Raw genomic sequence first — 13,346 nt, forward strand, 5'->3', positions numbered from 1 at the left:
TTTAAGAACCATGGCTTCAATGAGCAACAAACTAAAATCATGTTTTAAAAAAATCAACTTATCAGATATTTTTGTTTTGTGTTTTATAGTGCTAGGATTGAACCCAGGGCCTTGTGCATATTAGGCAAGCACTCTACCACTGAGCTATGTCCTTAGTCCCAAATCACTGCTTTAAATTAATCAATTTACAACTCTGAAAATAACAAATGAGGTATGACAACTACCTTATCTGTCTGTCCTGAGTGAATGTAGTTACTGCAGCACTCTGGGTACTGTTCTGTGGCATACTGGATGGAATCTGGACCATGCTTCCAGCTGCAGGCTGAGAAATCACCATAGTATTATACAGTGGGGCTGTAAGAGTGCTCTGCGTCTGACTGGGAAGAGACGTTTGCTGACTGTGCCCACTCAGTACACTTTGTTGATTCTGCTAGAAAAGAGAAGGTTTTACAGAAAGATTAACTGAGCAAAGTTATTTGGGAAGTATGCTTCTACTAGTCACTGTTTTAACAACTAACCTAACAGTGTGTGGCAGGACATATTACTCTGAAAGAGATCTAATTACAAAGGAATGACTGGTAGTAACAATGAATTAGTCTTGACTTCCCTGTTAGAAGGTAAGCTATAACTTTAAAAGGAGTGTGATCCTAACAGTGATGACAGAAAACATACATGAATGAGTGACTGATGGTTAGGTATATTTATTCATTTTTCATTTTATATTTTTCATCTATAGTCACAAATATACACTAGATACCAGAATTTTATGGAATGTTAGTTAAACCACCACTGATCTCAACAGTCTATTATGTACATGTGAGATATGAGAACATGTTTCCTGATCAATCTCCTTCGCAAAATTTTAACATATGGTAGTAGCCTGTAAGTTATAAGAAAATTGTATAATTAGGCTAGATACTTAAAAAGATCATAAAATTTTTAAAATGTCAAAATAGAGAAAATATTTAACATGAACATAATGTTGTACAAAATATTTTAGTGATCATCTCAGTATTTTGTGTTCTAATTACTATTACATTTTAAAAGACGGCGTAAGATAGGACTTTATTTTCGTTTTAACATTAGTTCATACTTCAATTACTCAACATTCCATTTCCCATTGTACTTGACATTACCTGAGTAGATGTACTCTGTAAAGTCTGTTGTTGTATCATGTGCGGACTTGTACCAATATGTCCAGTATTCATTCCACTTTGAATTTGGTTAGTAGAAACAACCTGGCCTTGCATATTCACAGGTGTGAGTTGCTGGATGTTAGATGAATTTCCAGAAGTAAGCTGAACAGAACCAAAGTTCAACCCAGGGTTTGACTGCTGCAAAAACATCTGTGAAAATAAAAGATTACCTTTAAATGAGCTTTTTTTTCTTTTTTTGGTGTGGGGGGGGGCAGTGATGGTGCTGGGAATTAAAGACAAATGATAGCAAACAAAGTTTCAAACCAAGTTTAAAAGACAATAAATAACAACATCATAAATCATTTTGATTGATCAAAAATAATTACTGAATAAAATGTGAAATTTCACATTCATAATTCCAGTCATCCTAACCTATCGTGTTTCCAATTGTAGTGTAACTCAGTGCCACTCAAAGGTCTGTGGACTGGTGGCTTTGTATCATCCATCATTTAAAATTTATGAAATTAGGCAGAAATAATTCATTTAAAGTTTTCCTTTACCAAAGTTCTAGTCACCTAGAATAGTCCTGTTGCTTGGACGAGTAAGACAAATATGAAACATACCTATTGGTATTTACTATTACTTACAAATTCTGCACCTTAAAGCTTTTTTAAAAAAATGTAACTTTTCTATTAAGGATGTAAATACTAAAATTTGGATTTCAGTAATCTGGAAAAACAAGAATGCTGGTGGAAATATCCTTAGGAATGAATATCTTTGGAGAAAGTAAATATAATCATATTGATCATGTAATTAATGGGTATTTACGGAATGGAATCTGGGAAATGCATCTTCTTTTCATTAAGAAAAGCCAGTTTCCTAGCAAAACAAAATGTGAATGGCACACTTTCTTTGCACTGAAAAAAAAACAAAAAACATTAACTTGCCTGCAGCCCTTGACCATGGACCATTTGAAGTTGTTCTTGAATTTTTCTTAGTTCTTCTTGTTGCCGATGAATATTTGCCTCTATCATCCGTGTCCGTTGCTCCAACTGGTCTTTCAGATGCTGCATGGCTCCTAGCTGCGCTGAAAACTGAAACTGAAGTACCACGTGTGGAAAAAAGTATAAAATATTTTAGAAATACTTGCTTCTTTTAATTGTGCAATGTGAAACATAAGCAGTATACCATGAATTAGGAATGTTATGTCAGTTATCATGTATTGCCTCTCAACTTCTAATCTGCCATCTTTGCTTTGTGACATGGGACCTAGGACTTTCTCCTTTGCTGGCATGTACAAATTAGCCATGTCAGCAGATGGTCCTAGAGGGCAATGCAAACAAAGGTGCTTATTTTCCTGCTTCTGGTGCTTTTCCTTTGTGTTCATGTATCAGTGGTGCCAGTGGAAGGCTGGCACCTGTAGGGTAAAATCACGGTCCTCTGCCTCCAGGAGGGCTTCTGATGGAGGTCCTAGAGGCCCACAAGCAGGGGCCTTTTATAGTGACCCCCCATTTATAATTAAGTGGACACGGACTTGTGAAGGAAGAGTTCAAGAGCTGTAGAGTGTTTCTGCGTGGATAGCCTGACAACTATTCACCTTGATTTTGTTTTCTTTTTGTGGGGCTGGGGTCTCAACAGCACCTCAGCAAGTCTCAATGATACCTTAGTGGGCTGTAAGTTTCCCACAGCAGGTGACTTCCTGCTCTCCAGACCTCCTTTGTGCAGCTATTTGAACTTTTCCGTCACCCAGTGGCTATAGCCATGCCTCCCCAAAATGAGATATGACTCTCAGCCTGGCATAGGGGAAGAGATGTTTGGTCAATTAGTGGGAATCCTTCAAGTCTGTCTTCCTTGGGTGCTTTCCCTGACATCTAGTTAGTGGCTGCTGTCTACATCTCCTATTCCTGTATTCTTCAGATTTTCTTAGTTACTAGTTAATACTTTTAAAAAATATTATCCCTGCTCGAATTTCTGGTTTGCTTTTGACTTCTGAGTGGATCTTGAATGTTTACAAGTATACCTGGAGTTAGAAGACCGGAGTTCAAATGGTGGCTCAGCTACTTACTAGAACAAATTACTTTTTATGTTGTGTCTATTCTTCACCATGTGGAAATGGAGCCTATACCTAGAATTCATTCATATCAAATTCTGTCATTCCTACAATGTCCTTTTACTTGCATTATCAGTAGAGATACCTAGAGTGACAAAAATCTGATAGATAACTAACATTACTATTTTCACTCATGTTTTCAACTGATACTGTCATCAGACAAGTTTAAAGCAGACTTTTAAGCAATTATGAATAAATGCATGTATTATGTAGGAAAACAAAGTTACTCTACTTCCAGGGCTTTCAATCTTTTTTCTCTATGATTTACACTTAAGTAATAAACAGTGCCTGTTTTCTACTGCTTGTAATTTAGCCACATTTGATAATTCACCTCTTAAGTCAACATAGTCTCATTTGATTATTTCCATGAATATTCAGTACATTATATAGTATAAGGGCAGAAAAAAACTTCAAGTTACTGAAAATCTATTTTAAAATATTCTCCTACAGTGAACTGTATGGTTTACACCCCATGCTTTTTTATCCTATCTTCAAAAGTTTGTATTAAGGATACCGAAGACTACTTTCCAAAGTATACAAACTTGACTTCTGAAGATGACAAAAAACAGACCATATTATATATACATTAGATTCTACTAGGTTTGAGAAAATATTACAAATTTAGTACCACAACTGCTTCATGTCTTTTTTATATTAGTCAAAATATGTTGTACTTATGTTATCGAACATATTTTAACTAATGTTATTTGAACCTGTAGGTGAACATTATGTTGTCACCATTTAATGGACTTCTATTAAGTACATAAAAGAAAATAGAAACAAACATAAAACAAAGGATAACAGGAAATAAAATTATAGAACAAAAAGACAAAGTATTGGAGCTTTATTAGTGAGTGAAATGTGAAATTTGAATGCTTACTAGTATGTTTGACATAGTACATTACTTATTGCATAAAAATATCCCTATGTTATGAAATGCTTGGGCTGTGGATATAGCTCACTAGGTAGAATGCTAGTCTGTTAGTACTTGAAGACAAATAGTATTTTTTAAATTTTTATTTGTTCTTTTTAGTTATACATGACAGTATAATCTATTCTGATACATTCATACAAACATGGAATATACCTTATTTAATTAGGATCTCAGTCTTGTGAATGTACACAGTGTTAGGATTCACTGTGGTAAATTCATATATGTAGACAGGAAAGTTATATCAGATTCATTCCACTGTCTTTCCTATTCCTATCTTCCCTCCTTTCCCTTCATGCCTCTTTGTCTAATCTACTGAATTTCTATTCTACCTGCCTCACCCCTCTTGTGGGCTAGCATCCACACATCAGAGAGAACATTCAACCTTTGGTTTTGAGGGGACTGGCTAATTTCATTTAGCTGACAGTCTCCAGTTCCATCCACTGGTTGGCTAATGTCATAAAGTCACTCTTCTTTATGGCTGGGAAATATTCCATTTTGTATAGATACCACATTTTCTTTATCCATTCATCTACTGAAGGGCACCTAGGTTGGTTCCATAGCTTAGCTATTGTGAACTGAGGTGCTATAAATATTCATGCAGCTGCATCACTGTAGTATGCTGATTTCAAATTCTTTGGATATATACCGAGGATTGGGAGAGCTGGGTCAAACGGTGGTTTCATTCCTAATTTTTTGAGGAATCTCCATACACTACTTTACAGAGTGGTTACTCTAATTTGCAGTCCCAGCAGCAATATATCAGTTACCCTTTCCCCCACATTTATTGTTACTTGAATTCTTAATAACTGCCATTCTGGCTGGAGTGAGGTGAAACCTCAGTGTAGTTTTAATTTGCATTTCCCCAGTAGTTAGAGATATTGAATGGGGAAGTTAGTTCCTAAGCTGACAATGTTGGAGTGCTGGGCCTATACTTTCTTCTAGAAGATGCAAGGTTTCTGGTCTAATATCGAGGTCTTTGATCCACTTTGAGTTGAGTGCAGGATTAGAGGGGTTAAATTTCCTTCTATTATATATGGATTTCCAGTTTCCTAGCACCATTTGTTGAAGAGACTCTCTTTACTCCTGTGTGTGTGTGTGTGTGTGTGTGTGTGTTTTGGTGGTAGTTTTGTCTAGTATGAGATAACTATATTTATGTGGGTTTGTTTCTCTGTCTTCTATTCTATTCCATTGGTCTTCACACCTCTTTTGGTGCCAATACTATGCTGTTTTTGTTACTGTAGCTCTATGGTATAATTTAAGGTCTGGTATGACTGCTTTAGCTATTCTGAGCTTCTTATTTTTCCAAATGAATTTCGTGACTGCTTTTTCTCGTTCTATGAAGAATATCATTGGAATTTTAATAGGCATTGCATTAAATCTGTATGGCACTTTTGGTCGTATGGCCATTTTGACAATGTTAATTCTAAGAACACAGGAGATCTTTCCCTCTTTCTAAGGTCTTCTTTAATTTCTTTAGTTCTGTAGTTTTCATTGTAGAGGTCTTTCACCTCTTTTGTTAGTCTGGTTCCCTAGTATTTTTTTTTTTTTAGGCTTGTGAAAGGGGTAGTTTTCCTATTTTCTCTTTTAGCTGATTATCATTGGTGTATAGGAACGATTTATGGGTGTTAATTCTGTATACTGCTACTTTGCTGAATTCATTTTGAGTTCTAGAACTTTTCTGGTGGAGTTTTTTGGGTACTAAATATAGGATCATGTTGCCAGCAAACAGGGATAATTTAAGCTCTTCTTTTCCTATTCATATCCCTTTAATTTCATTCTTTTGCCTGATTGTTCTGGCTAGAGTTTTCAGGACTATGCTAAATAAAAGTAGTGAAAGAGGGCATATCTGTCTTGTTCCAGTTATTAGAGGGAATGCTTTCAGTGTTTCTCCATTTAGAATGATGTTGGCCTTGGGTTTAGAAATATAGCTTTTATAATGTTAATGTTCCTACTATTCCTAATTTTTCTAGAGTAATGAACATGAATGGATGCTGTGTCAAATGCTTCTTCTGTGATTCTTGTCTTTAAGTCTCTTTATGTGGTGAATTACATTTATTAATTTCTGTATGTTGAACCAACCTTGTATTCCTGGGATGACTACTCGATCCTGGTGCACTATTATCTTTTTAATGTGTTTTTTAAATGAGATTCACCAGTATTTTATAAGAATTTTTGCATCTATGTTCATCAGGCATATAGGTCTGAAGTTTTCTTTCCTTGATGTGACATTGTCTGGTTTTGATATCAGGAACAGAATGAGTTTGGAAGGGTTCCCTCCTTTTCTATTTCATGGAATAATTTGAAGAACACTGGTGTTGGTTCTTCTTTCAAGGTTTGGCAGAACTTGGCTGAGAATCCATCCAGTCCTGGGCTTCTCTTTGCTGGTAGGCTTTTCATGGTGTTTTCAATTCCATTACTTAAAGTTTAAAAGTTTCTATGTACTCCTGGTTTGATATGGGTAGGTCATATGTCTCTAAATATCTGTCGATGTCTTCAAGATTTTCTAATTAACTGGAGTATAAATTTTCAAAACAGTATCTGTTATCCTTTATATTTTTGTAGTGTTTGTGGTGATATTTCCTTTTTCATCACAAATTTTAATAATGAGTTTTCCCCTCTTTCTTTTGTTAGTTTGACTAAGTTTATTTTTTTTCAAAGAACCAACTTTTTGTTTTGTTGATTTTTAAAATTTCACTTTCATTGATTTCAGCTCTGATGTTAATTATTTCCTGTCTTCTACTGATTTTGGTGTTGATTTGTTCTTTTTTCTAAGACCTTAGATGTAATGTTATGTTATTTATTTGGTATCTTTCTATTCTTTAATGAATGAGCTCAATGCTATGAACTTTCCTCGTAGAACTGCCTTCATAATGTCCCAGAGATTTTGATATACTATATCACTATTCTCATTTACCTCTATGTATTTTTTCATTTCACCCTTGATTTCTTCTGCTATCTATTCGTCCTTCAATATTGTACTACTTAGTCTCCAGGTACTAGAATAGCTTCTGGCAAATAGGATTGGAGGACTAAATTGTAATACCTAACAAAACAGTGATGTTATAAAGTCCTTATATGATAACATATTATTAGAAATCAGAATTATAAAATTATTTAATGACAAACAAGTCTTAAGATTTTATGTTTATTACTATTAAGTAGTATTCTTAACATATCTGAGGCACTGAACAAATTATAAATCACAAGTTAAAATGTTACAATCAAAAGTAACAGCATCACTTTTGGAATCACCCTTGTCTTGCTTATTTATAGATCTTTTTTGGGTTGTGGGCCAGACAACAATTCTCCTAGAAAGTTTTTCTTCACTTCTTCAGGCTGCATTAAGGGTCTATATGATGTACAGAGACTATATAATAGTATCATAATTAACTTTTTTTGCTTTAGATGCAATAGCCTTTTAGTAAAGCTAATATAAATATTGTCAACACCTACAATTCTTGTTACACCCAGGAAATCAATAAATATCCTATATTTGAACACAAAAACTAAAATATGAATAAAGTTACTCAATTCTTCCAACATCCATAGGAAGAACAAAATGAACTGTTACACTTCACCTTTAATAACTTCATGTCTTTAGTATTTTTCAACAGAGGAAGTGGTGTTTTGGTATATTAAATAGTACACTTCTTTGTTGTACAAGACTGCCATGCATCTCAAAAGACACCTGACACCTCTGGCCCATGTCTACTAAGGGCTTGTGGTACTCCATAATCATTGTATCAAACAAAAATGTCCTCAGACACTCTAAATGCCCCTAGTTAAGATTCATTGCACCTATAAGTGTAAATAAATAAATATGCATGTGTACTTACATAGATATGTATATATATACACACACATAATAGTTATATTTTATTTATTTTAAAAATATGTAAAACTATTTATAAACTTAATCATATTTACCTAAAACCAATTTATCATTTGTAAATACTCAACTAAAACAAACAAAAAATACCTGGGACATGCCTTGTGGAATTGGTAAATTTGCAGCTTGCGACATCACTGGCTGTGTTAATGATGGACCAACAGACTGGGAATTTATGGACTAGAAGCAAAATAAAAAATATCACTGAAGTGACACTCATTATCAAATATGAGTACTTCCACCAGAAATATACACACGATATACTGATCACTGAACTTACAATATGCCTCATATTTTTGTAAATTGAGTACAGGTATGTCTCCCTCTCTACACTGGAAAAGCCTTTTCCCTATTTATTTTGTATCTTCCAAGGTACTGCCATAGTACCATGCATGAGGTCTCAGAAGTTGGCTGGACTTAACAATAGGTGATTGGTATCTGAATGTAGATATAAAATTGTTCTCAATTATCAGCTGTTCACAACTGGGAAAAAACAGAAAACAAACAAACAAAAAAAAAACCCCTAACATTTTACCTGAAAAATAACAAAAATGACTTATATGTATGGTAACCACTTCAAAAATTAAAGAAAAATCTTGAGTGTCATATACCAACTACTTTTTCTGAACATTTAGATAACTTTCCCTTTTAATTAATCTTTATTCAAAAGTATATTAACTATAGAGCTTACCTGGCTACTAAATGATGACCTTCTTTGAGCCATCTTTTCATGAGCTGGTAAATGTTGTCTGGGAGGAGTGCTAGTATCTGTTGGGATCTTTGTTGGTGTTGCTGAAGTTAGTCAATAAAAGCAGAATAGCATTAATATTTAAAAATACAGTTTTCAAAGATCAATCTCAAAATGTACTTCAGTGAATAAAAACTGTTTTTACTTGGTTTTCTAAATCAATAAAAGTAAAGTCCATTCATTTAAATTGCTTCTATCTTCTTTTTTCTTTTTTAATTTTTTATTGTTGGTTGTTCAAAACATTACATAGTTCTTGACATATCATATTTCACACTTTGATTCAAGTGGGTTATGAACTCCCATTTTTACCCCGTATACAGATTGCAGAATCATATCAGTTACACATCCACTGATTTACATGTTGCCATACTAGTGTCTGTTGTATTCTGCTGCCTTTCCTATCCTCTGCTTCTATCTTCTTTAAAGATAAAAAAAAAAAAAAAAAAAACCATGAAATTGAAAAAATTTCAATCTAAAAATAGTTACTAGTCATTCCCTGAAAAGGGACTGATTCCAGGACTCCCTGTGGATAAACATCTGTGAAGCTCAAAAGTTCCTGACACAAAATGGTGTAGTATTTGCACATAACCTATGCACATCCTTGTAAGTTCTTTAAATCTTCTCTAGATTACTTATAATACCTAATACAATACAAATACTATGTAAATACTTGATATATTCTATTATTTAGGAATAAGGAAAATAAAAAGAAGTCTGTACATATTCAATACAGATACAATTTTTTTTGAACCATTTTCTATGTGCACTTAGTTGAATCTACAGCACAGAACTATTGATATGGAGGGCCAACTGTAACATAAGGACAATTAAGCATATCTTCATAAAGAAAAACACTGCAAAATTTTTTTAAAAAACAAATTTAAAGAACATTTGCTGGCTTTTACAGTAGGAATAGTTTTGTTTTATTTTTGAGGGATGATTAAAAATTTAACAATAACAACATTATAACCTACATGTTTTACAGGCCCACTTGATGATCTTAATTCTTTGCTAACAGTGAGCACTGCACCTCTTACTCACTGGAAAGGTTAATATACCTCAAAATTATGAAAATAAATTATAATTTTAGAGAAGCATTTGACAAATAACCTTTAACACAAACAGTTTAGTAGTACTCCCTTTAATGGAAGTTTAAGTTAAGGTACTCACAGGAAGGGTCTGAGACTGCTGTATGAGATGATTTTCTTGAACTCCGGGAGGAGGCAGAAGGGGTTGGACTGTGATCAAATCTTTCCAATGCTTCCTTGAGACTGACTGTGTTTATGCGATTATCAGACCCAGAATCTTGGCTCTAAGGAAACAAAGAAATGTTTTCTTGAGGTTCAGTTTAGAAATCTCAAATTAGAAATACTGCTTACTAACAAAAAAATAAAAATAAAAAATTCATTTTTTTACCTGTAAGACAAAACTACCTATGTAATATATAGTAGGTAAAGAAATGATAAATTTTCGACTCAGGAGACTAAAGGTAGGAAGATTGCAAGTTCAAGGCCAGTCTCAGCAATTTAGGAGGCCCTAAGCAACTTAAGTGAGAATCTGTCTAAAAATAAAAAATAAAAAGGGATGGGGATATAGCTCAATGGTAAAAGGCCCCTGAGTTTAATCACCAGTACCCCCCCCCCCCAAATAATAATAATAATAATAATAACAATTATTATTATTATTATTATTTAGTGGGGGCAACTGGAGATTAAACCCAGGGGCCCTTTACCACTGAACTATTTATTTTTCTATTTTAAGGTCCTAGAACATTTTGTTTACTTATTATTTATTATTTATTTATTTTTTATTTTAAGGTTCTACTTTAGGGTCCTAGAACTTGTGTTCTTCTTCCTCATCCTCCCTAGTAGCTGGCATTACAGGTGTGTGCCACCATACCTGGCTTGAGAACTTATTTTGTAAAGCATGAAAATTTTGGCTTCATTCTCTATTCAAGGAAACAGCAAAAAGACAGAAGTTGGACTACACCTTACCATATATCATTAAAACCACAATGAGATATCACTTTACACCCATTAAAATGGTCACTATAAAAAAAAAGAAAGAAAGAAAGAGAGAAAGAAAGAAAATACCCAGTGTTAGCAAGAATGTAAAAAATCTAAATTCCTGTGCCTTGATGGCATAGTCACTAGGGAAAACAGTGTGGCACTTCCTCAAAATTGAAAAAAAAGAATTATTGTATGACCCAGCAATTCTCCAAAAGAGATGAAAGAACTCAAACAGTTATTTGTACATGTATGCTCACAGTAACATTAATGACAATGACCAAAAGGTAACAGCAACCTATAAGCAAAATAAGGTATGTACATACAATGAAATATTACCCAGCTTTAAAAGGAAAGGGAATTCTGACACATGCTACAACATAATCAACTCAGACAACATTATGGCAAATGAAAAAAGCCAGGACAAGAGGGCAAATATTATATGATTCTACTCATATGCAGTAATTAGAGAAGTCAAGCTAAAAAAAATACTAAGTAAAATGTTGGCTGACAGGAGAATGAGAAGTTGTTTAATGGGTTCGGAGTTTGGAAAGATAAAGAAGTTTTGGGCATGGATGGTAGTGATAACTGTGTAACAGTGGGAATATATGTAACTACACCAAACTGTACCCTTTCAATGGCAATTTTATGTTGTTTCTTATCACATTAAGAAAGAAAAAAAAAAGACAGTGATAACATTTTACTTTATATTCAAAATACTGTAATGACCTTTGGAACTCAGCATTTGATGGCTCAAAATCTTTACTCCAATTCTGATCTTTCTCCAAAATTTCCATATCCATAAGGAAGAATCATCCAATAACCTCTCTTATCTTACTTCTTAGCTTTGTACTCATCTCTAGTAAATTTTTTCCCTTCCCCTACTTCCATCCCTCGGTCTCTGCCTGGACATCAACACTGTAGCACCTCTAAGAAAACAAATTAAAATACCACTTTAAGCCATACTCTTTTATTCTTCTAGTTCAATTCCTCAAAGGTTTCTCTAGGAACAAGTGCAGTCTGACTAAAGGATCATGAACTTCAGATGGATACCCAATACTAGGTAGTAGCATTGTTTACGTTGAGCTCACTTTCCTACCCTTCACAATTATTCCATGCCTTTCCTTTTTTTTTTAATTAGTTGTTCAAAACATTACATAGCTCTTGACATATCATATTACATACATTTGATTCAAGTGGGTTATGAACTCCCATTTTTCCCCTGTATACAGATTGCAGAATCACATCAGTTACACATCCACATTTTTACATACTAGCGTCTGTTGTATTCACTGCTCTTAAATCTGTCTCCCTATACCAGCCCTGCCTTATACAGATGAGAACATTAATCTTGCCACCATCAAAAATATAAACTTATCTGCTAATATAGGATGTATATACAGTACACCTATCTTCTTTTCCTCCAAATTATAATAGAGCAAAGTGTCCTATCTTTGCTCTCATATGCAGCAGTAAAAAAGAAGTAAATACCTATTCTTACTGCAGGAGAGCTACTTAAAAGGGGGCACAATATATATATATATACACATATATACAAATCTGTATAAACCCATGCACACATACACAAATAGTATGATCTCAAAGTTACTTGTGTTTAGGGGAAAAAAACAGGAGTGATATCACCCTATGCCTTGTTTCCTCTACCCTAACTACTATTCATTCAGTCCTTCATTCTATTTGTCTCCTACTTCCACTGCTTCCTAGCCTTCTAAACCTCCCGCTTGCATTAAGTGTCTACAATTGTTTTTTTTAGAGAGAGAGAGAGAGAGAGAATTTTAATATTTATTTATTTTTTTTAGTTTTCGGCGGACATAATATCTTTGTTTGTATGTGGTGCTGAGGATCGAACCCGGGCTGCATGCATGCCAGGCGAGCGCGCTACCGCTTGAGCCACATCCCCAGCCCCAAGTGTCTACAATTTTAAAAATGCTCTGTATTCTCAACCTCAGCTCTGAACATTCCTTCACAGGCTTGCTCTAACTAAAACCCATACTGCCCCAGAGGACACTACTTTCCTTGTAGTTTTCTTCAGCAGTGTCTATTCTATCTCTCACAACTCTCAGACCACAGCTCTACAAAAGTCCTTCTACTGATGGTTCCAGACCACTTCCCCTTTCTTCTTTCCCCAAACTCACAACTCTGAAACTAACATTAAATCATATGCTATAACTCACTGTCTCTTACAGTTATGTACAGACCCCATGGTCACTTCACAACAATTAAATTTTAGAATCTGGCTCAGTATTCCCCTCATTAACTATTAATCCCAAGGTTATTCACAGAAACATTCAATACTACAACCTCTCTCTTCCTTATTGTACTCTCCTCCAAAGATCTCCTCTTCCACCAGTCCTCATCCACTGATTCTTACAGTCATATCCTAGAGTCATTTTCAATAAGAATAAACCTTCCCATAATCTCAGTTTCAATCATCTTTTTCTCTGACCACAATTCCCATATTTCCTACTCATTCCTTTTAGTATCTCAATTCCAAAAATCCTT

The 13,346-nt window shown here is 34.3% G+C and overlaps 1 protein-coding gene across 15 annotated transcripts in view; it reads right to left on the bottom strand.

Moving 5' to 3' along the window:
- Clock (clock circadian regulator) overlaps positions 1–13,346 on the bottom strand; it is a 112,631-nt gene that overhangs the window by 13,548 nt on the left and 85,737 nt on the right. For 14 of the 15 annotated variants that reach the window (XM_046464548.2, XM_046464262.2, XM_046464002.2 and 11 more), the window contains 6 exons: positions 9,988–10,129; positions 8,761–8,861; positions 8,160–8,249; positions 2,084–2,236; positions 1,137–1,346; positions 225–430 (listed from right to left, as the gene is read on the bottom strand). In XM_046464548.2, the coding sequence (XP_046320504.1) occupies positions 225–430; positions 1,137–1,346; positions 2,084–2,236; positions 8,160–8,249; positions 8,761–8,861; positions 9,988–10,129 (902 nt within the window). The remainder of the gene's footprint in view (positions 1–224; positions 431–1,136; positions 1,347–2,083; positions 2,237–8,159; positions 8,250–8,760; positions 8,862–9,987; positions 10,130–13,346) is intronic. The other variant, XM_058585954.1, reaches the window with a different exon arrangement.

This window comes from Marmota monax, unplaced genomic scaffold (genome assembly GCF_021218885.2).
Source record: "Marmota monax isolate L192 unplaced genomic scaffold, Marmota_monax_Labrador192_F-V1.1 WCK01_AAM20220418_F8-fsc00025, whole genome shotgun sequence".
NCBI classification, from domain to species: domain Eukaryota; kingdom Metazoa; phylum Chordata; class Mammalia; order Rodentia; family Sciuridae; genus Marmota; species Marmota monax.